Below are 25,756 nucleotides of genomic sequence, written 5' to 3'. Positions count from 1 at the left end.
TTCAAGGTCAAAAGTCAAAAAATACAATCAATGCCTGTGTATCTCATGGAACTGCACATTATGAGTGATGAAAGGTCAAGGTCATCCTTCAAGGCCAAAGGTTAAGGTCAAAGGTCAAATATTGAAGATAGCAACTTGATATTTGGCATGCATGTGTATCTCATGGAGCTGCACATTTTGAGTGGTGAAAGGTCACAGTCATCCCTCAAGGTCAAAGGTCAAATATTTGGGTGGGGGCATTGTGTTTCACAAACACAGCTCTTGTTTATTTGAGAATGGGGCCGAATACTGGCTCCGATTTTCAAAAAAACAACAACACATACAACAACACATATAGCAGTTGAACTGTCAGTCTGTTTGTCTGTCTGTCTGTTTGTCTGTGTGTCTGTCCGAAAACTTAACATTGGCTATAACTTTTGCAATATTGAAGATAGCAACTTGATATTTGGCATGCATGTGTATCTCATGAAGCTGCACATTTTGAGTGGTGAAAGGTCAAGGTCATCCTTCAAGGTCAAAAGTAAAAAAATACATAAAAGGGCAGTAATAAGCTTTAAAAGGGATATAATTTATAAACCTGCCAAATGATATTTTAAAATTTTATTTCAGAGGGCGCGACAAACACATCTCTTGTTTTTAGCTCATCTTTTTTTTGAAAAAAAAAATTAGCTATTGTCATCACCTTGGCGTCGGCGTCCGGTTAAGTTTTGCGTTTAGGTACACTTTTCTCATAAAGTATCTATGCTATTGCATTCAAACTTGGTACTCTTACTTACTATCGTGAGGGGACTGGGCAGGCAAAGTTAGATAATTCTGGCTTGCATTTTGACAGAATTATGTGCCCTTTTTATACTTTGAAAATTGAAAATTTTGGTTAAGTTTTGTGTTTAGGTCCATTTTATTCCTTAAGTATCAAAGCTATTGCTTTCATACTTGCAACACTTACTAACTATCATAAGGGGACTGTGCAGGCAAAGTTATGTAACTCTGACTGGCATTTTGACAGAATTATGTGCCCTTTCTATACTTAGAAAAATGAAAATTTGGTTAAGTTTTGTGTTTAGGTCCACTTTTTTCCTAAAGTATCAAAGCCATTGCTTTCATACTTGCAACACTTACTAACTATCGTAAGGGGACTGTGCAGCTAAAGTAATGTAACTCTGACTGGCATTTTGACGGAATTATGTGCCCTTTTTATACTTAGAAAAATGAAAATTTGGTTAAGTTTTGTGTTTAGGTCCACTTTTTTCCTAAAGTATCAAAGCCATTACTTTCATACTTGCAACACTTACTAACTTTCGTAAGGGGACTGTGCAGGCAAAGTTATGTAACTCTGACTGGCATTTTAACGGAATTATGTGCCCTTTTTATACTTAGAAAATTGAAAATTTGGTTAAATTTTGGGTTTAGGTCCACTTTTTTCCTTAAGTATCAAAGCCATTGCTTTCATACTTGCAACACTTACTAACTATCGTAAGGGGACTGTGCAGGCAAAGTTATGTAACTCTGACTGGCATTTTGACAGAATTATGTGCCCTTTTTATACTTAGAAAATGGAAAATTTGGTTAAGTTTTGTGTTTAGGTCCATTTTTTTCCTAAAGTATCAAAGCCATTGCTGACTGGCATTTTGACGGAATTATGGGCCCTTTATACTTGAAAATTTGGTTAAGTTTTGTGTTTTTGTCCACTTTTCCCCTAAAGTATCATAGATATTGCTTTCATACTTGGAACACTCGCAAACTATCATAAGGGGACAGTAAAGGACAAGTTGCATAACTCTGGTTGTCATTTTTACGGAATTTTGGCCTTTTTTGACTTAGTAACTTTGAATATATGATTACATTTTGTGTTTAGATCCACTTTACTTCTAAAGTATCAAGGCTATTGCTTTTGAACTTTAAATACTTTCATGCTATCATAAGGGTACTGTACCTGGCAAGTTGAATTTTACCTTGACCTTTGAATGACCTTAACTCTCAAGGTCAAATTATTAAATTTTGCTAAAATTGCGATAACTTCTTTATTTATGATTAGATTCGATTGATACTTTAACAAAACAACTGTTACCTGACATACCACAATTGACTCCGTCTAAACCATCCCCCCCCCCCTCCATTATTTTTTTTTAATTAAAGATCATCTTATAAATGACCACCACACCCTCACACTATACCACCCACCCCCACCCCAAAAAAATAATTTTTATGCCCCCCAGTAGGGTGGCATATAGCAGTTGAACTGTCCGTCAGTGTCAGTCAGTCTGTCTGTCAGTCCGAAAAAAAACTTTAACATTGGCCATAACTTTTTCACTTTTTAAGATAGCAACTTGATATTTGGCATGCACGTGTATCTCATGGAGCTGCACATTTTGAGTGGTGAAATGTCAAGGCCATCCTTCAAGTTCAAATGTCAATTTTATGGTGTCTGTCCGTCCGAAAACGTTAACATTGGCCATAACTCTTTCAATATTGAAGATAGCAACTTGATATTTGGCATGCATGTGTATCTCATGGAGCTGAACATTTTGAGTGGTGAAAGGTGAAGGTGAAGGTCATCCTTCAAGGTCAAATGTCAAATATATGGTGTCTGTCCGTCCGAAAACTTAAACATTGGCCATAACTTTTTAAAATTGAAGATAGCAACTTGATATTTGGCATGCATGTATATCTCATGAAGCTGCACATTTTGAGTGGTGGAAGTTCAAGGTCAAGGTCATCCTTAGAGGGCAAAAACATAAATAAAAAAATTTCAAAGCGGCGTTCTCATGAAGCTGCACATTTTGAGTGGTGGAAGTTTAAGGTCAAGGTCATCCTTCAAGGTCAAGGTCATCCTTCAAGGTCAAAGGTCATTTTTTTATATAAAAATTCAAAGCGGCGTTCTCATGAAGCTGCACATTTTGAGTGGTGGAAGTTCAAGGTCAAGGTCATTCTTCAAGGTCAAGGTCATCCTACAAGGTCAAAGGTCAAAAAAAAAATAATTTCAAAGTGGCGTTATCGTGAAGCTGCACATTTTGCGTGGTGGAAGTTCAAGGTCAAGGTCATCCTTCAAGGTCAAGATCATCCTTCAAGGTCAAAGGTCAATAAATATTTCAAAGCAGCCTTCTCATAAAGCTGCACATTTTGAGTGGTGGAAGCTCAAGGTCAAGGTCATCCTTCAAGGTCAAAGGTAAAAAAAAAAAAAAAAAATTGTTTAAAGCAGCGCAATAGGGGGCATTATGTTTATGACAAACACATCTCTTGTTTTTTTCAAACATGGTTAAAAAACACAAATATTTTTTTTATTATTTTATTTTTTAAATACCATCCAACCATCCCACCCAAGAATCCCCCCCCCCCCCAAAAAAAATAATTAATTTTTTTTTTGCATTTTTGGAAGATAATGTAATAAATGACCACACCCCCCACACTATACACCCATCTCCACTCCACCCCTCCCTCCTTTGTGATTGAAATTGAGATAGGTCCCTACACCTTTAAAAAGAAAAATAGATGAGTGGTCTGCACCCGCAAGGCGGTGCTCTTGTTTTTTACATATGTTTGTCATTTGGAGACAGCACGTCATGTTTATGCATAAAAACTGTCTCTAGCTCAATGACCAAGGTCACAATCAGGCCACACCCAAATTATAATTTACACGCCACTGATGTTCAATTTAAAAAAATACGGTTATTTTTGGACTGTTACTTCATCATGCTATTTCAATTTGCACCATGGAGCGTCGCGCTTATTTTGTGCAGCTCGTGGACAAGGGTCAAGGTCAAAGATCAAGCATGTGCATACATAATTACAATAAGTAGACTATTCATTTAACTTCTAAATTTGTTTGTTTATTGTTTTTACCATGGAAACAAATTAATTCATTCAAAAATATAAATTAATCAAACAGGGTTCACGCTGTCGATCACCATTGGTGCCAATGGTGACAAAATAAATATTCTGGCAACTAATTTTCGCAAATGGCGATTTTTCGAAAATCCGCATTTTTTCTGCTTAATATTTCCTTCCAATGACATAAGAAGCTCTGTTTACCAGCTGCTTTAAGGCAGTCGTTATGCAATCGATTTCCGTGATGTAAGCGACACTGCTGAAATCAATGGAGCATGCGACTGTCGCAAAGCGGCATGCAATGGTGATAATTGTGATTATCTGGGGTGTTGTTATTAATTATCTTAATTGGTCGGTAGTTTTATTGCTTCAGATATAAGGCAACATTGAAATATACCGACTTTGCGCTTAAATGTGAAGTGTTTGTCACAGTGTTCGAAGCCGATTCAAGACCGTTAGGTTGACAACAATGACAATCAAAAAGGTAAGTATCGAATGTTTTTAGAAAAATCTGGGTAATTACATGTATAGAAAATAATTAAACATTTTACAGGTATTGGTTCTATTTAAACGTGACATAATATTTCTGTTTTACTCATCAAATTGCAAGTTCAGAGTGTATAAGGACTTCTAGAAAGTGAACATTAGATTCTGATAATGTTTAGACTCATTCAAAAATGCAAACGGTCCCCCGCTAACATTCACCAGGTAACAAACAAAAACCCAACAAAGACAGTTGTTAATCAGAATTTCCTTTCCTTCAATATGATTTCCAACACACAATCTATGCTGTGTGAACTCTTTATATCCTCAAAACTAATCAATTCATTCACTACTGGATGTACTGTTTTAACAAAGATGAACATAGTTAAGCACATCAATTTGACATTTGATATACACAAATGCTTGTTTTATTTGACTGTTGTGCTATGGGCTCTATGTAGTAGGTCATATGCTAGCACACATTTATATTATTTATATACTACACATTAATTGATTATTATTAGTATTATTTAAATATTATATTTCCCTTTTTGTATTTTCAGATTACCAGAAAGCTGCTGAAGCACCCAAACTGTGGCAACATATTTAGGCTGCTAAGAAGGTGTCAATCAACAAGACTTACAACTGATTGAATGTGCCTTTATTAAATGAAAAATGTTAAATGTGTTGTTATTATTAATAATACTGTTATTAAATCAATGCATTTAACATACTGTAAAATGCATAGTTTTTGTTTGTATTATAATAATATGATCTTCATTGCTCAAATGTAGCCCCAGTGTGGCGACAACTTTTTAAATTTGGCGAAAGTAAGTGGCGACAACTTTTTAAAGCCCAGAGGGAACCCTGATCATATACTTGATTCCATAACTTTCCCTTATAATGAATTGGGCATAATTGAATGAGTTGAAATCCATGTTTACTTTCATCAGTAAGAGTTATCAGAAGCATCATGTGTAGATGTTCTTAAAAGCTTCTTATATAATGGAATAATTCCTTTCAATTCAGCAGTCTTCATTTTTCTAATGATAGCTTTGTAACAAATGACAGTGGAAATGGCAGTGAAATTGCAGCACATACAATCTTGCCTTCATATAGACTTCACAATCAATAAGTGAACTGAAGAAGGCTAGATAACATTGTGGTATATTATAATGACCTCTTCTATTGTGGTCAGACCTAAAAATGGAACATTTTATAGCCTTTATAGTGCTTAACAGCATTATTGTTTAGGTCTTTGCGTTTAGAGTTTTAACATGTGACCCCTTAAAAAGACAAATGTCAGATGAAGTGAATACAGTTTGTGTATTGATCATGTTTCACATTCAATCAAACAAAACACTAAAATTAGTTTGTTTTTCCATTTTCAAAACAAAAACAAAATACAAAAAAACGAATTGATTTCTTTATAGCATCTTTCAAAATGGAATTATAAAAGTAAACTTGCTTACATGAACTTGTGTGTGAAAACGTAGCTTGGTATGGCTAGGGGCAATATAGCAGTGTTTTAATTGCGATTTTTATTTAACTTAAGAAGATCTATTTGAGCATAAAGATTTGAGCATAAAGAATTTGTTCCCAGCTTATGATTGAATATAGTTGCCTTCCAACGATGTCATATAATGATGTCATCATGGCACAAAACTACATTAAATATTCATTTTAACTTTATATCATCTATACAAACAATACCAATTTAGAATGTTCTATGGAAATTAGTGACCAACAGAGTGGTACAGTTTAGCTATGTTTATGTTGACTTATACAATACTTTCCGACTGCAGACTTAAAGGGACCGTCAACCACGAATGACGAAAAAAGAAAAGTTCTAAAATACTGTATTTTTTTACAATTATTAGTTTATATTGATTAAAATATTACGACTGGTATATTACATTACTTGAAAGAAGTTGTTAAGTTTTAATAATTTCATATATTTGGTAATAAAATTTTACTGGATACGTGTACCAGATAATAACGCAAGTAGATTGATCATCATCGTCACGTGGTAAACCCAGGAATGCAAATTGTGCATGCGTAGTGAATTGTATATATTTTATATATAAAATGATCAATCTTCTTGCATTATTTACAGTGTTTATTGCGTTATGTCACCTATTTTCGTAATGTACTTTCGATTTCACATCACACAATTTTATTTCCAAATATACTGAAAATATGAACTTTTTTCAAGTAATGTAATATACCAGTCGTGATATTTTAATCAATATAAAGTAATAATTGTAAAAAATGGTATTTTAGAACTTTTCTTTTTTCATCATTCGTGGTTGACGGTCCCTTTAAGTCTGTGTCATACAGAGTTAAAAAAACACTAGATAGCTGATGTGAGCAACCTTGTAGTTGTTACCCATCCATAAACAAAATTTATTTGGAAGGGATATCAATTCAATGCATTTGCTTGTTTTACTCTGAATCAAATAACTTGTTTGACTTAATTTTGGATGAACATTTTCATACAAAATTAAACACATTCAAAAAGCCCTTAAAAAACAAGCAACTGTTATAATTAAGATCTTTAAAATAGTGTTGTACTAAAAGTGTAACAATGTAGTGTAACTAACAATGTTTTAAATATTTTTGTGCTATCGCAAATATAAAGTTACATTATTAATACTCATTAAACCTGTATCTTAATTTACCATTTTGATTTATTGAGACATTACCATGTGACCTTTGTAACATTTATATAAGCAGTGAGTGAATCATGTTTTACAAGGATACATGTCATTTCTGTACAAGGACAATGGGACATTCGTGTAAAAGCTGTTTCATGTACATTGTATTTGTTTGAGTTGTTCAAATCTTTTATAATTGAAAGTTTTTTTTAGCTCACCTGACATGGTGAGCTTATGTGACCGTGTGATGTCCGGCATCCGTTGTGCGTGCGTGTGTGCGTGCGTCTGTCAACAATTTGTTTGTGGACAGTAGAGGTCACAGTTTTCATCCAATCTTTATGAAATTTGGTCAGAATGTTTATCTTGATGAAATCTGGGTTGGGATTGTATTTGGGTCATCTGGGATAAAAACTAGGTCACTAGGTCAAATAATAGAAAAACCTTGTGTAGACAATAGAGGTCACAGTTTTCATACAATCTTTATGAAATTTGGTCAGAATGTTTATCTTGATGAAATCTGGGTTGGGATTGTATTTGGGTCATTTGGGGTCAAAAACTAGGTCACTAGGTCAAATAATAGAAAAACCTTGTGTAGACAATAGAGGTCACAGTTTTCATTAGATGTTTATGAAATTTGGTCAGAATGTTTATCTTAATAATATCTGATTTTGGATCGTATATGGGTCATCTGGGGTCAAAAATTAGGTCACCGGGCCAATTCTAGTAAAACCTTGTGTAGATGAAAGAGGTCACAGTTTTCATCATGTCTTAATGAAATTTTGTCAGAATGTATTAATTAATGAAATCTGGCTTGGGATTGTATATGGGTCTGATAGTATTTAAGTTGATGTAGCAGGGTTAGTCAGGTGAGCGATTCAGGGCCATCATGGCCCTCTTGTTATTTTTAGATGCAATTCTGTAGAAAGTACAAATAACACTTTTACAAAGAGCGAAACAATAGAAGGTTTTTGCATTTTTTTTCTCTAACTATCAGGATCTAAAAACATCAAGTTACTATACAAAGTCAGGAGTGTATGATATGCGCAGTGGTTAATACAACCATGGTCAACATGGCAACCCGTGTTCTGTTTCTGCTGCCGGCCAGTATGAGCTTGGTTGATGGTCACCAAACTGGACAAAAGTAGGGTTTTGTCAGGGTTTCCCCACATCACTAAACCTCACTAAAAATAATTGTCTCCTTAACTTTTGTTAGTGTATAAAGTTAATAAGGTAGATAAGATAGACACACTCCAGGTCTTCTCATAATGGGGCCTAGAAAAGACTGCCAGAAACTCAACAGCTTTCTGTGAGACATTTGGTCTGACTGGTCTTGAGTTTTCTGTCAGACCTTAGGTTATTCTGTCAGACCAAAGAAATATCGTTAAATAAAAAAGATGCCAAAGAAGAAAAACATAAAAAATACAGAAACATTGTTTTATTATCATTTGAATCAAAATCATATTGTTTGGAGTAGCATTTTATTCTGTCAACATTCAATTCAACATTTATTCCTCATTCTGAAAATCACTACCCTAGTCACTGTCCCTATCACATCTATTTAAAAGGTGAATGTCATCTTCAATGTCCTCAGATTCATCTTCTTTTTATTCCCCCAGTAGGGTGGCATATAGCAGTTGAACTGTCCATCAGTCAGTGAGTCTGTCCGTCCGTCCGAAAACTTTAACGTTGGCAATAACTTTTGCAATATTGAAGATAGCAACTTGATATTTGGCATGCATGTGTATCTCATGAAACTGCACATTTTGAGTGGTGGAAGTTCAAGGTCAAGGTCATCCTTCAAGGTCAAAAGTCAAAAAAACAAAATCAAGGGAAGTAATTAGCTTTAAAGGGAGATAATTTCTAAACCTGCCGAATGATATATTGAAATTTTATATATAATAATATGAAACCATACAACTGAAGCTCAGGTCGGACCTCAAAGACCTCGTGAAGAGGCCGGTAGGACCTGTAAATAAACTCTGATTTAAAAAAAAAAAAAATACAACTGAAGCATAATCAAAATTACATTTTATGGTTAAGTCAAGCACACAATTATACTTTTGGGCATTTAAGTATCTTAGGTACCTTAAAGTTACCTGTGAATCTACAGTCACAGTAGTGGCTTATAATTATTTGCTACTAAAAATAGAGATATTGTTAGAGACAATTATTTTCAAGGGAAGTAATTTATATACTTATAAATCTCAGATTATATATTTCCTTATCAAGAATTTAAGTTCTTTTCACAGTTACTGTACTGATTTTGTATTTTGTTTATTTATAACTTAAATGATTGATTTGTCAAAGGTTTTGTTTTATGATATAATTATCATTTCTTTCCTGTATTATTTTGTGAATGGTATGTTTCATTACTTACCTATGGAATTAGTCTATAGATACATGATGAACTGTGGCTATGATCTGTTTGATAAACCACATGCCTTGGTAGTCAGCCATGTCTGATTTGGTCATTTTTGTCTGTCTACAGACACCCCCCCCCCCCTCCCTGCAGTAAGGTGTTATACAGTCTTGGCATTAATTTTTTTAAGGCACTAGCCCGGTTGGGCTACCAGCTTTGAAATTTCACTAGCCCGAATCAATTTTAACTAGCCTGAATTAAAAGTTACAATTCTGTTACATTTATAACTACATGTATGTTTGTATTGAAGAAACATAGAACAATAAAGATTAAACAAATACACACTTGATTCTGTTTTTATTCACAGTTAATGTCTGACAAAAAAAATAAAACAATGTCAACAGACATCTCCATTCAATCATGGTCATTGTCTGAGTCTCCGACATCCAGGTCTGACACATTATGTATGCTCCTTAAGGCGGCCTGAAAAAAAACACAATGTTATAACATGATATAAATTTTCCAAACAAATATCTGAATAAAGTAAATAAAATGTCAAACTAGCAATAATATCTGTGCATAAGAAGTAGCACAAGAAGGCAACTTTTCTTCCCAAACTTCTGAGTATTCTAAATCTAAAACGACATTTGTAGCAGTAGTTCTATCGCCTAAGCCACATATGGTTTATCGCCGATTTGCCGATTTTACCAGCATCTAAAATGCAGTATAATACGCCTCTGAATTTACTTTCAGGATTTGTACCTTGACAGATAAACTTTATCTAGGCTGTACAAAAAAACTATACTTGCAAAGTGCATGATATTTAATTGCTTTTTTTTAACATTATGTATGACATGCACATACCAGCAAGTCAGCAATGCTGGCGCATAATCAAATTCCTTGGAGACATCAAAACAAAGCAAAGACCGATTATTTTTCCATGACGTTTGGAATTATTTTCGTTTCGTTGTTCATATTTTGTGTTGCTTCCTTCATTCTCATTTTGCGGTTGAAGTTTGTGCGATGCGCACTCAAAATAACACAGAAAATACATTAAAATAAATGAATGCCGCAAGTTCTACATCAAGTAGTTAAAATTGTTATAGCGTCTCGCGAGATCGTCTTACAACACTGTTCGATAAGCGTCTAATCAATAAGTGCACAAGGGAAACAACCCATGCAGTTTTGAATTAGCGTCTATATGAAGCTATTTCGGACTTGTTACTAAGTTCGGACATGAAAAAAAGCACTCGACCCATCAGGCTACCGGCTTGGAATTTTAACTCGACGGACGCAAAAATCACTAGACCCGGTCGAGCGGGTTACGGCCAAGACTGGTTATATAGTAGTTGAACTGTCAGTCTGTGTGTCCATCGGAAAACTTTAACATTAGCCATTAACTTTTGCAATGTTGAAGATAGCAACTTGATATTTGGCATGCATGTGTATCTCATAAAGCTGCACATTTTGAGTGGTGAAAGGTCAAGGACATCCTTCAATGTCAAAGGTCAAAAAACAAAATCCAAGGGAAGTAATAAGTTTTAAAGGGAGATGATTTCTATACCTGCCAAATTATAAATAGAAATTTTATTTCAAAGAGGGGCTGTAGGGGGCATTGTGTTTCTGACGAACACATCTCTTGTTGTTTTGTCAAGACTGTGATTGTTGGCAGCATGTGCAAAGGAAAGAAGAGATACGATTCACTGTAAATTTGCTTAGGAAGTAGAAAACAGATGCTTCAATGCAAGACTGGTAACTATAATGCTTATGAACACATCTTCAAAATTCAATAAAAATCACCATTCCATGAAAATATTTTAATTTGCTCCTACCTGTACTGTTCCTTGTCTTGGACATGTTTGATTGTTTTCATCACCTTTAACAAATGTTTTCTTTTTTTTATGCCCCCGGATCCAATGATGGCATAATTTATTGTTTTTGGCCTTTCTTGTCATCCTGTCCCAAAACTTTAACCTTGGTTAAAGTTTTGCGATAACTTTTGCAATATTGAAGATAGCAACTTGATGTATGCATGCGTATCTCATGAAGCTGCACATTTTGAGTGGTGAAAGGTCAAGGTCATCCTTCAAGGTCAAAAGTAAAAAAATACAATCCAAGGGAAGTAATAAGATTTAAAAGGGAGATAATTTTTAAACCTGCCAAATCTGACAAACACATCTCTTGTTTTAGGTTTGATTTCACACCCTACCGATAATATTCCAGACAGACCTTGCATGTCATTATACCCCAATTACCATTGGAAATGGGGGCTATATAGGAGACACTTTATTGATCAGTCTGTCCCGAAAATTTCTTCAGATCTTAACCAAACTTGGTCAGAAGTAGTATCTAGATGATGTCTAGGTCAAGTTTGAATATGGGTCATGCCGGGTCAAAAACTAGGTTGCGGGGTAACTTAGTGCCTTTTAAACCAAAAGTTTGTCCATACCATGTCATTTATTAGCTCATCTATTTTTTGAAAAAAAATTATGAGCTATTGTCATCACCTTGGCAACGGCGTCTGTGTCGGCGTCAGCGTCGGCGTCCTTACTATCATGAGGGTACTGTACCTGGCAAGTTGAATTTTACCTTGACCTTTGAATGACCTTGACTCTCAAGGTCAAATAATTAAATTTTGCAAAAATTGCCATGACTTCGTTATTTATGATCAGATTTGATTGAAAAAAACAACCAATTTTTTTATTTTTTTTGTGAAAGATCATCTTATAAATGACCACACCCTCACACTATACCCCCCCCCCCCCCCACGATCCCACCCAACCCCCCCCCCCCCCTAATTTTTTTTTTGAAACATGGTTAAAAAACAAAATTATTATTTTTATTATTTTATTTTTGAAAGACCTATCCCACTCAAGAATCCCCCCCCCCCCCCAAAAAAAATAAATAATTATTTGTATTTTGTTTTTGCATTTTTATTTCTGATTTTTGGAAGATAATGTAATAAATTACCACACCCCCACACTATACACCCCTCTCCACCCGACCCATCCATCTTTTTTGATTGAAGTATTGAGATAGTTCCCTTCACCTTTAAAAATAAAAATAGATGAGTGGTCTGCACCCACAAGGCGGTGCTCTTGTAGTTAGATTTTAAAATGACTTTGTACATTTTGTTCACCATCATGGGACGGTGTGTCATGCGAAAGAAGTATGTCGATATCTCCAAGGTCAAGGTCACACTTGGAGTTGCCCATAAATGAGCTTGTCAGGGCCTTAACTTTGTCATTTATCATGAAACTTTAAAATCATTTGGCACATTTGTTCACCATCATTGGACAATGAGTCATGCGAAGAATTACGTCGATATCTCCAAGGTCAAGGTCACAATTTGAGTTTAAAAGTAAAAAATGGCCATAAATGAGCTTGTCCAGGCCATAACTATGTCGTTCATTGTGAGATTTAAAAATCATTTGGCACATTTGTTAACCATCATTGGATGGTGTGTCATGTGAAATAATTACGTTGATATCTCCAAGGTCAAGGTCACACTTGGAGTTCAAAAGTCAAAAATGGCCATAAATGAGCTTGTCTGGGCCATAACTATGTCATTCATTGTGAGATTTTAAAATGACTCTGTACTTTAATTTTGTTCACAGTGATTGGACGGCATGTAGTGTTTTTCCCAGGCCATTTTAGCGTGGCGAAAAGCCACGCCGCCCTCCCGGATCGCCACGCTGCCCTTTTCAAAGGCAAATTTCGCCACGCGCCTTTTTTTTCAAAGGTATATTTCGCCAAGCGCCCTTATCGATAGCATCTCTATTGCCTTACGATCTTACTTGATCCACAAAATCAGCTTCCTTGATTGTGTGACGCTTACGACTGTGCTTGATTTACTCGAGAGACGTCAACGTCTGATCGACTATATTAATTGAGCAGATTTAATCTATAACAGTGCTCGATTTATAGGTAGGTCTAACTGACTGCTCCAAAGCTGTGAATTAGTCATGCGTGAATAACCCCGTGTCAGTATCAATAATGCCGGAGGCTATGTTATACCAAGCGCACTTTTCGCTCGGCAATGTATTACTTCGGAGACTTTTGATGAAAAACTCGATGTTATTCTCTCGGCAATTGTGCATTGCATGCATTATTTAGTTATATCAAAACATATATTTTTCCGCATAATTACATTTAAAATCACAAACAAATTTATTCTTTATCGTTTTCGTCTTAAGATCATTAGGTCTAATTATTGAAATAATTACTGAGACGTATACTAATTAAACAATATGCAAATCGCGTATACGATTTAACGTTGCTATGCGCACCTGTCGCTTACATCATTTGACATTTTATCAACATGGCGGACTATACAGAATTGAATTGTGACTCGGCAAAAATGGCAAATCGTGTCGTAAACGATCGAATTAACGATGGAGATTATACATTTAGAAGGAATTAATGAAATGTCTGTGATAATCAACGATGCATAAAAATGTTTTAGATAGCAACAACATTATTTATTTATTTGTAAACTACTCGGTGGATGTATGTCACGGAAACGAGTGTTTGCATATTGTTAGCGATCAATTTACTCGCAATGCTATTTTAAATATCAGTCGAGATTATTGTTAGAAAATGGGATAAGACAAACATGGTTTCATTTATATGTTAGTGGATCTGTGTATAATCAGATTCATATGCATATATTGCTTTATTATGTTTGTCGTGCTGTACAGTTTATTGAAACAGCATGGAACTTAAATGTACATTGCAAGGTAAATATATTAATATAAATCATAGTAAGTTAAATACATCTATGACCATTACATGTGCTTGTTTATATGTTATTTTTTCCACAACTGCTTCTGATGCGATTACATGTTTCCCCGTAATTCAGGTATTCAGGGAACGTTTTTGCCTTTTTTTGCCTAAACTGCGCGTTAAAATGCCCTTTTTTAAAAGTAATGCGCCATGCCCCTTTGCCCTCCTGGGAAAAACACTAGCATGTCATGCGAAAGAAGTCAAGAGTTCAAAGGTCAAAATGGCCATAAATGATAATGGCATAATAATTCTTAAAAATCGCATTTAAATGAGCTTCTCTTGAATTGTGAAGACAGCATGCAAAATATTCTGTCAATGCAGCATGTGGAGGTATACGTCACGTCTGTGACAAAGCTCTAGTTTTACCAGTTTCTGTCTTCCTGGTCTTTCTGTCTTTCAACAAATTAACGAGGGAGAGCTTATACTCGTGTTTGTTCCACTTCCTAATCGTCAGCTGCATGCTGTTTGGGATTTTCAGGCTTTGACATATTCACATATCACCTAATTATGGATAAACAACATTTAATTTAAAATAAAAAACACGAAAACAAATTCACCTGGCTAAACAAAATCACCGTTACAGTCTGTGCGTGTTTGTTTAAATCTGATTACCCGCTGTTGTTTTGTTTTCTCTTAAGAGTTGCGAATTTAACTGGTATATGTACAGAGCCTGACTTGACACATACAACTATTGACTTGTTGCTAAGATGCCGGGAACCAAGATATTTATTTGTTGACTTCCATAAGGAGTTCGGATTACCCCGATTTTCACGGAGATTCTTTTGAACCGATCAAAAACGGATTAGGTACAATCAGCAAGCCCAATGGTATTTGATGTTCGACGAAATGCGTAGTCCACGATTGTTCCATATATGCTTTCAGGAAGTCGGCTAGAGTGCTGAAGGACCTTGTAAACTTAAAAATACACACTCTGTGAAAATCATTATAAACATACAAATGAAGTGCTCAGTGAGGTTTTAATTTATAACAGAGTGGTAATCATATGATTTTTTGCCGTTTTAGACCTTTAATTACTTTTTTTTTTATTTTAAATGCTGCTCACTTTCCAGCCATATCAGTAAGAAAGAGATAACTGTTTATTTCGTCTTAAAATTCTCTTAACTTAACTCGCTCCAAAGTTTTCAGTTGAGCTGTAATTTGGTCATCCCTGTAAGAAATTTCGCACCGAGTAAAGTTAAGATAAGAGTGAATATTAATACGAAATAAAGGCTAGTAACTTTCTTGATGATATGGCTCGAAAGTGAGTGTGATTTAAAAAATATAAGTAATAATGGGTATAAAACGGTGAAAAATACCTGTTTCGGCATGGATGTCGCCATCTTGACTATAACGTTATTACCCCCTCTGTCATAATGTTATTTACGAGATTAATTGAAAGCAACTCAAGATTGTGATAAGTAAAAGTATCATACAAGCAACTTAAATACTATTCAAAATGTCAATGGTCTTCCATGTTTGGAAGGCCTTCTCTGTCTTGTTCGTACAAAATGATGTTGTATATTCTATAAGCAAAGTACTTGGCCCCTTTTTCAATCTAGGAAGTTAATGTGTTTTTTATGTCCCCATTAAAATATGTATTTCAACCTTGTTTCACACCATGTAAAGAGCACTTTTTCCCTTGATGTGAACCCTAGACAGGTCTACTTGGATCACACCCTATCCATTGTCAAGAAAACTTTGTCACTTCAGGTCAAACTCTATTGCAGCAATTAACAATGTGGTCAAAAAGTGACAGTGACACACAGGCAAATGTTTCTTTTTTGATAGAGAATGCTGTTGGGGATATTACCGTATATACCATAGTGGAGTTTCTTTTGTTTGTTTAGTTGTTTTTTTTTCCGCAGTTTTCAACAGTATTTCAGTCATGTCACAGTGGACAACTCTCACTTTCTGGGCTAGCTGGTTTACCAGTACTATGTGCACCTAATAGTGTTAGCTTACATTGTAACCTGATTTTTTTTTAAAAGCACATTTTTTTTAAAAAGCTGAATGGTTTGTACTTTAAATGCAACATCCAGTCATGTGTTCAGAATTATTTATTCATGATTGTAAATTGCCTTAAACATTTTATGATAATGCATTTTGCAATTGAGAAAGTTCAATATCTGTCATCAGTTTCAATCTGAGTACATAAAAATCTTTAAACATAAGTAGCAGTTATTAATAAATTGCTTAAGCAATGCCTATGTCAGCAATATTTTTTACAGAAATTGATAAATGTCTTGCAACTCACTTGTTTCCATGGTAATGGAATATCATATGTCGATCACTGATTCATAGTTAGTTAAGAATGCTGTATTTTGCATTATGGTTTTGTGTTGATGTATATCCTCTATAATATTTAATAGATTTTTGAATAATTCATCAATTTTTTTATTTATTTATTATTGTCTCATCCACATGTACTTCATTACAAAACATAATAACTACAACATTATAAAATAAGTACATATGGCCATTCATAATAGAATTATAGGAGACAGTACATCACATAGGCAATATAAATACAATGCTAATATCGCCTGAAATCTATCAACATTTAAGACATTTGCTTAATATTTGACGTGATGCAAGATTAATTACATATCTACAAGATAAAACATTTAAAAAGACAGGTTCATTCCTTTAAAATACATGTTCATAAGATGCATTACATATCAATATAACTATCATCATCAACAGCCATGACAATGTTAAGTTTTATTTGAAGGACAGTATTTCTTCTTAAAAAAAAAATACTGATAAATAAAATATTAAAATAACTATTTAAAGGTGTTAAACTTATTTCTTATTCAAACTGCGAGCTATTTACCAATATTGTTGGCTGTAATTAAGTGATTTGAGAGGATAAGATGAGCAATGGATAATTTTACTTCATTATTTACTTCATTATAAGCATGACTGTTTGCGTGCCAGAGGGGGTAGTAGGACAGTTTTCATATTAGGTTTTATGGTACAGTGTCTAGTAAATGTCCAATGGCCTGGGGGTGGTGATACAAACTGTACACTAGGACACAAACACTCACTTTATTACAGGTGCTGCATGTAGTTGGTAGTTTTGACTGCGGATATTGAAGTTACAAGTGACATTAAGCAGAAAGGCTTGGTATTTTGATACTGTTGTTTCAACAAACATTAGTCTGGATTTGTCAGGACACTGCAGAATTGTTGCAGCTTTTCAGACAGCAAAAAGTTTTGCACTTGTGACATGACATTTGTCATATTTATGGCAGATATATTCTGGAAGTATGAAATGAGAGGCTAAGTTTACGGATTGGGATACTGTTTTGCAATTGCCTGGAATTCTTACCTTTGAAAAGTGACTCGTCTTTGGAGAAAGTCTAAAATGTTTTTGGTATGTTGGTTAGTTGGTTTAGTGTGGTATTGTTATTGAAATAATCAAGGAAATAATAGATTGTATGGCAGCAAAGTTTAAAAATTATGTACCTAAAGCCCTAGCTAGAATAAAAAGCTAATCAGAATCAATCCCAATGTTTTCAGAGCATGTGCATAAAACTTCGAAAAATTCGATCAAATTAAGAAAAAAAAGCTGTCTAGCATACAAGCTCTGAAGTCTCCATAGTTCAAGGTAGAGCATTCATTCAGAGGTCCTGGTTCGATATCTGCAATGAGCAAAGTTTTTATTCAATGCTTTTACTTGCTAACAGAATATGTTTCCAAATATTTAAGTGTCATGAATTAAATTTATGAAATTACTCTTTTTTGTAATACAATGTTAAAAATAGTCCAGTCTTTCCCCCATTCAAATTTCTCCCCATCTTCCATGTTATAGAAAACAGTTTTCCAAAGTTTAGGTGAGATATTCCTTCCTGATCTATGTATGTTGCATAGAAATAGTGTTTGTTTCACTATGAATTTATTATGAACTTTCCATCATTTCCACCTATTTAAACATATCTTAGTTGCACAATGTACCGTTAATACTCCGAAATTACTCTGAAAATTTAGATACAATTTTTTTTTTTTAAGTACGAGTGTCCGAAAATGTAGAGACATGAATGTTATTTTTGTTTGTTATAAAGCCACACACCTTGAAATGAAAGTAAATTTACGTATAAATGAGGAATCTATTTCATCTATGCCAATTAGAATATACATGGTGGTAACAAGGTAGAAATCCGTCTTTTTTGCGCTTTAAAACTTTAAAATAATTGCGTTTGTTGAAATGGACTTATACGTCTAGAAATCCTACTTTCGGTTTTAAAAGCGGTACTGTTTGAAAAATTATAAATTACTTGCTAAATAGGCTATAGATTTAATTTTATCTATGCCAATTAGAATTATCTGGTGGTCACAAGGTAGAAATCTGTCTTTTTTGCGCTTTAAAACTTAAAATAAGTTGCGTTTGTCTAAACTGGACGTTTATGTATAGAAATCCTACTTTCGGTTTTAAAATAAAAAAAAAGAATACATTGCTTGCTAACTAGGCTATAGATCTAATGACAATTGTGCACACTTTCAAATTGCATCTATATTTATTGATTAACATGTAGTTCATTTCAAGGTGTGTGGCTTTAATTATTATAATGAAATAAAACCAATAATAAATGTGCAATAATTTGATTGTGATGTAATCTCCTTTCTCTGCTTTAAATAAAATACAACTTCACTTGTTTGCAATCTTTTACCTGCAATGGTATATAAAAACATTATAAAAAGCAACCATACCGCTTCCTGAATATGATATCATTTCAAATGCTGTTGGGTGAAACCATTGTTTATTACCATTTTACATGGTAATCTATCCAATAACTCAATTGTAATGTTCCCATGCCCTCAGGGCACTCTATGCTAGGTTGTATGATGGTTGTAAAACTCCATGATCAAAGGGTCCCAGATAAACGAAAACAGTGTAGAAATCTAGTAAACTAGCGCTGTAAAATATAATGTCCGAAAAATTGGAGTTATTAATTATGGACGAAAACACGTAGGTCCCAAAATACAGAAACTTCAAATAATTATTTGGGCTAAAAAAGGGGGTGTCCGAAAACTTAGTGTCCGAAAACTTGAGTAATTTCGGTAACTATTTTTTTAATTGAAACTATGTTATTGTCCCCAATCCGGTTTCACCGGAGGGGACCTATGTTTTGCGCTATGTTTTGTCTGTCTGTCAGTCAGTCACACTGTTCTGGATCCTGCGATAAGTTCTTAATATTTTATCATGAAACTTGAAACATGGATAGATGGCAATATGGACATTATGCACGTTATTTCATTTTGTTCCTACGTCAAAAATTCAGGTTGCTAAGGTAACAAATAGACTATAAATACTGCTGAAAATGGTGGTTTTCGGGATCCTGCGATAACTTTTAAAGTTCTTCATATTTTTTCATGAAACTTGACAAATGGATAGACGGCAATATGGACATTATGCACGTCATTTCATTTTGTTCCTAAGTCAAAAATTCTGGTTGCTATGGCAACAAATAAAAATTTTATAAAATTCTGACATTGGTGGAATTTCTGACAATGGTGGAGCCCGACATATATTGCTTGGCAAAAGTCTTGTTCTGAATGTCATTCCTTTGTTGAGCAATATAAAATGAGCAACATAAACAAATGATTTATTATGTGTAATTTTTAGTTGTAAGCAGTTTATAATAAGAAATGGAGTACCGGTATCTTTCATGTATTAATGCAATTTATAGTCTATTAGCTTTATGCAATGCCCTTTACCACATAGATACGTATTTTCACGAATTTGAAATCCCATAGAAAATTCAATTTAATAAAAGACCTTTTTTACTAGAGTCAATTTTTAAAGGCGTCATTTCATACCCTTAGATACTGATGAGCAGCAAGCAGCATAAAACCTTAACAGACTGCGAGTTAATCGCAGGCTGTACTGGTTTTATGCTTTTTGCACATTGCCATTTTCACTTTGCTTTTGAGTGGGAAAGGGGTATAGCGCGTGTTTTTCCAGAGATGTTGCTACCCGGATGTTGGCAGATGATATCGATAACGTTTACAATAAGTATTATGTTTCGCAACTCTCCATGAAAGTTTGCATGGAAAACAGATTGAGGGTTGGCAACTTAAAATGTCTGAGAATGCTTTATTGTTCTGTAAATCTTTCTTGAACTTTGATTGTGCATGCAGAATACAATTACTTTAGGAAAATGGAAAGACAAATAATAAAATCACAATGTTGTATTATAGTTCTAATACCTTGAAAGAAAATATGTGATAATTAATAACTGAATACAGGAATTCTACCACTACAATATATTTAAGTTTGGTCTTTATCATTTTAAAATTTGTTGCTCTTAGACATTGTTAATTTTAGCATCCGATGCATTAAAAGTCAGCAAAAGCAATAACAATTAACTCTTGAATTCATGCATCTACACTTGATGAAAAATAAAGTACCATTGAAAGTAGTAAGAGCTTATATTTTGATTGAGCAGTTTGTTGAGGTGACCCTGGTCTGGGGTTGCTGGCATTGCACCAGCAGATAGGACACTTTACAGTGGGTCTGTCTGCCTGGCAGGAAAGTCTTGTTGTGATTGGATTTTGCAAGTTTATTTGATCTTTCAGCGCCTGAGATTGTGTGTGATCTGAGTGCACCAGCACTCCTTTCTTGTTAACTTACTAGACTCACAAACGTTGGAATTTTAATTAAAACAGCAATTTGCATGTTTTTTTATTAATTAAATATATTAAAAAAATTAGGTCTTGTGTTGTGGAGGGGGAACCAGAAAACCAGGAGGAAACCCCACCTGTCTGGTAAGGTGACCACACAAAAAGCAAAATGCCTTCTGTGGATTGTTTTGTTAAAACAGGCCCTTAGAATGGTAAAAATATCTTTAAGTAAGGGACTAAAATATATACCAGAATTTTTTCAATGTCATAAGCTTATAGAAGTTTAGCTTAAAATTAAGCAATAAATGCTAAGAAATGTCAAAAGAATGTAGAATATATTTTTGTGTACAAGTTTATCCATGATCATGTTTGCGTGGCATTGAATTCTATCTTTTTTGCATACTGGCATTGTAAACTCTTTGACAACAATGTTACTTAATTCATCACTCCAATATGACAATATATTCATCACTCCAATATGATAATGATTGGAAAAGTAAGCATTTCTTTTTGGACTTCATTGTGGGTTTTCATTAGTTATAAAATTATCATATTTCTGGACAATGCTTCTGTGTGCCTCTGTGTTTCTATAGAAAGTTGCCATGTTTCCTGTCCCCACGTCTTGTCCTGGCCTTGTTGATAATATAGGTCTTAATGTGTCATAGTAAGTCCCAGTCGAGAGAGGCAAGAATGCTGACCAGGACAGCTCCTGGGTGATTTCAACCAATGACACGGCAATCAAAAGTCATCAGCAAATTGAAATCATTGATTTGTTGTGGCTGTTTGACAGCTGATTTGTATTATGAAGCCCTTTGACTTAAGCTTTTGTGTGCATTATAACCTCAATTAATTAAGTTTTGATGTTTTCTGCAAATGTACAATGCTGGGTTCATTGTCTGATTTAATTGTGCTTTATTAATGATTGTTGGATTTGAAAGGGTAAGTTAATCAGTCTTGGCTTTTGATATTTCATTGACAATCAAGTCTCCATGCTCCCATGTAGAAACTCATTTATGCATTTATTGTTCAAAACTAGCCAGTGTGTATTTAGTTTTACAAAGATTTCACAGTTTTACTATTTTTATATTAAATGTATAATGGTTACTACATTTAAAAAAGCTTGGCTTTTTGTATGAAAGACTTTCAGTGATGGAAACTAATAAAAATGTCATTAGAGTAATATTGCTGTTGACACAAATATGCTTCAACTAAACAATAATATATTAAGTTTAAAGGTTTAACTAATAAAAGAATAAAGAACATGAATACAGTGTTTCCTTGACCTTAATATAACTTCAAAAAACTTAACTAAAAGAAATGTTTATATACTGTACAGCTGAACATAAACATTAATACCTAATTAAAAGTAACAATTATATAAAGGTACTTATAGTTGTCATTAATAATTTTAATGTGGAAAGGACATAGTGACAAAATGTTCTATTGATGCTTATAAAATACAAGCATAGAAACATGTGTTAAAATTTAAAACTATTGGAATTTTTTTCAGATGGGATGATTAAAAAATAATACAAAAAAGGATAACAAAAATCATTAATGTTTTACGGATTTAAAAAATAATTTTATACTGAAATAATATTGAAAAAGAAAAACGTATGTTAAACATGTAGTATGATTGCAAAATAAAAAAAAAATAACTAAAATGTTTTTGGTGATTAACAATAATCATTTAATACTGCAGCAATATTGGTAAAGGAAAACACAATATTGTCATAAACAGTGTTTGCATTAAACATTAATTTCTAATTGCAAGCATTGAGTGTTTGCAACTCAAAAGCATTTAAATGTTTGAGATAAAACACTTCCTGAAGTTGTAATTAGTTTTAATTTTCTTAATAGTGCACTAAGAATAAAATATTTGAAAGGGAGTAAACTCCTTTCTGAGAACAATATATCATGCCTTAGTTGTTTCTCTTGCTTATAATAAAACAAGCAATGCAGTGTTTTTTCACCATTTTGGGGATGGGGCTGGGTCCCTTTGGATTGGGAAATATCATGTCTTTTTTACTTAGATTGGGAAATAAATGTTGTGGATTTTATGCTTAAAATACTTTAAAATTGATCATACAAGTGATTTAAATACATGTATTATATTTTCTAAGTTTCAACTGTTTCCTGGATTTGGAGATAATTGACATGTTTAGACTTACTAAAAATATATTTATTTTACCGGACCCAAATTTAAAGGAAAAAAAACCCACTGCAATTGGTACTGTGTATCCATCTCCATAATTTAATAAATGTCTCTCCACATTTCATTTTTATGGTAGTATTTTTTTCAGGTAAAATGCTTTAATTGACCAGTAAAAGCATTATTTTTATATCACATACTTTTGTATATATATTATTTAATAAAATGAACTATTGCAGATCGTTAGTGGTGTTTTCTTCTCTAACGGAGGGACGCAGCCAAGGTAGGTGGCAGATTGGAGATGTGTTGCATCTCGTTTGCATGAGGAATGACCATGTCCACACAATTTCATGTTGAATATATTGCATGACATTCTGATTTCAACAACTTGTTTTATACTTGGTTTTGGTTTAGAGGCTTGAATTGGTATAAAATGTTTGAAATTTTCTTTCACGTTATGATTTTATGCTATTTACGGTTGACTAGAAAACTGTGTGCTAAAACTGGCATGGCCTACCTATAACTACAAAAAACATAATTGGTTTCCGGGCTCCATGTTTGCTTTTGAATGATTCCACTGCTAGCCTTTTTTGTAGTCAGAAGTTCTAGATATTATCCTAGTCTTACACTAATACCTAGGATGTATTCAATGTTTTACCCTAAAATGTATGCAATTATTAAACAAATGTTACAGCACTGTGATGCTTGTTATGTATGATTTTGTTATTTTATCATTCTTAACTTTCACTGTGTTTAGATTGTCAACCTCACCTAGATTCTATTTTTAGAAAATTTTGTGTCAATTACTGCATAGCACCTGTCAAAACATGGAATCGTCATCTGCTAATATATGCACTAAGTTTAATTGTTAAACACATTTGCAATAGAAAACATTGAGTTTAAATGAAATCTTAATTATTTGGATGGAATGTACCCAATTTTTGAGCCAGGACAGAAAATATTCCCTGTAAATGATGCAGATGATTGGGAAAACATTGATAGGGATCTTTGGGTATGTTATATCAAATAAACAGTTAAATACTCTTCAATTAAATTTTTCTATTTCATATCTGTGTTTATTTAGTTCCATGTTCGAATTTGATGCTGTTGAGTTGTTCATGCTGCATGCCATTCAGTAGTTTTTAATCCTGTACACAACATTTAATGTCTGTCTTTGAAAGCAAAGGCATATCAGCCTATTAATGGATGATCAGAGTAAATAAGTTTCTGGCATATCAAATTTTCACTCTGAGAGTAGTAAATCAAGAAGGACCAGGATGGGATAATGCACAGAAGCTACCTTGCTAGCATGTTACTCATCCTCAAGTCTATGGGCTTATCAGAAACCAGACCAGAAACTTAATCTATGAAAGGGGTTCAATGCTGGATTCCATCAACTTGTTCAATTCTGCTGTTCATCTTATTTGGTTATTTTTACACCATATAAATACTTTTTTTAAAGAAAAGTCTTTGTTAAAAAAATCTGTAAATTTTGTGTGTTAAAACTGTGTTTTCAATAACATGGTTATTGAATAGATGTGGAATAAGAGATTAAACATGAACCTTGGTAGAATCCCATGGGCTCAGTGTTCCAGTGACTGTGCTAATGGTCCAAATGATAAGTGAAGCTTACTTATAGATTATACATTGGCACAAACAACTTCTTCCACAATAAAAGAAATAATTGTGGAAGGGGCGAGGGGCTTAATGTTATAAATTGGTATACTATATGACTCCCGTGGGGTACCCCAGTTTGTGCAAGAGCCAGGGTATGGTTTCTGTACATTTGATTGGAGGGCGAATGATAACTTGTGACCTGAGATGCCTAAATTTACACCAGATGCACGCCTATCCTTCATAATCGAACTGAATATCATAGTTGTTGTATAGTAGATGTGTTGTGTTTTTTATTGTTGATAAGCCATTTGTTTCTCAATGCTGGAAGAGGACAGTTACTTGGGATTAGCATATGATCCTGCCAACATGTCTGTCATGTGGTCCACCGGAGCTTTAGGAGCTAAACAGCTGGTAAAGTTACATTTACTTCTCACAAAGTCCTTTCAAACAAAGCTTCTTAACCATCTTGGCAGACATATTGAATTTTCTGTGAAAAATGTCTTAAACTATATAAAATGTTGCAACTTTGAATTTTAACATGAAAGGAATATAAAGAAAAATAATGGTTTCATTTCTTAATTATTTTACCTCAAGTTAAATTACTTTCTTAGCAAAAAAAATTAAGTCTATAAGGTTTGTTGTAAAAGGAGTAAACTAAAGTGACATGTTAAACGTTCTTCAACAAATGCCTTTGAAACATTACATTTTACTTTGTGTTTTAATATGTTTTAAATAATGTACTTCACTTTATGTTTATTTGTTGTAATCATTACTTATCTATGACCATCTATGCTAGTTTAACTGAACACTGGATTAACTTCTGTGCCTGTCAGAATCATTGTAACCAGAAAATGCATGACTTAGCTACTTCTTGTGAACTGATCAAAATCAAATTTGTGCGCTACAGTTTCCTGTTTTTTCTTGGATGACTAAATACTTTGTTATTCAGAAACACATCACTTACACTATGCGACCCGTGATTTTTGCATACATCTCGCATCACTGCGATCGATGCAACGTGACAAAACGTGGTGATTCCGAGCAAAAAGACAATTTGGGTGATGTCTTGGAGATTCCACACAGACCGGCGCGCGGTGTATCTCGCAATCTGCGAACTGCCGTGATTCACCTTTTTTCGCAACGATCACAGCTTCATTGCTTTATCCGTCCATTTAACCGATTTTAATCGCTTAGAGGTTTCTTTCGACAGCTAATTGTTGTAAATCTGTTGTGTAATGTCAATAAAGGAGTGAA

The 25,756-nt window shown here is 33.9% G+C and overlaps 1 protein-coding gene across 13 annotated transcripts in view; it reads left to right on the top strand.

Moving 5' to 3' along the window:
• The window catches only part of LOC127847496 (RNA binding protein fox-1 homolog 2-like), a 124,530-nt gene that overhangs the window by 49,313 nt on the left and 49,461 nt on the right, over positions 1-25,756 (top strand). For 2 of the 13 annotated variants that reach the window (XM_052379498.1, XM_052379491.1), the window contains exon 2: positions 23,125-23,168. The exons of 7 other annotated variants lie outside the window; for them this stretch is intronic. Coding sequence is in view for 3 of the 6 variants with exons in the window: in XM_052379486.1 (XP_052235446.1) it covers positions 24,821-24,913 (93 nt within the window). In the remaining 3 variants the exon portion in view is untranslated. Of the gene's footprint in view, positions 1-17,317; positions 17,486-23,124; positions 23,169-24,726; positions 24,914-25,756 lie in introns of those variants that run through there. 4 more of the 13 variants (XM_052379497.1, XM_052379495.1, XM_052379486.1 and 1 more) reach the window with 4 other exon arrangements.

This window comes from Dreissena polymorpha, chromosome 10 (assembly GCF_020536995.1).
Source record: "Dreissena polymorpha isolate Duluth1 chromosome 10, UMN_Dpol_1.0, whole genome shotgun sequence".
Lineage (NCBI taxonomy): Eukaryota > Metazoa > Mollusca > Bivalvia > Myida > Dreissenidae > Dreissena > Dreissena polymorpha.
Note: the sequence above shows the minus strand (reverse complement) of the source record. Positions and strands in the feature narration are given on the sequence as shown.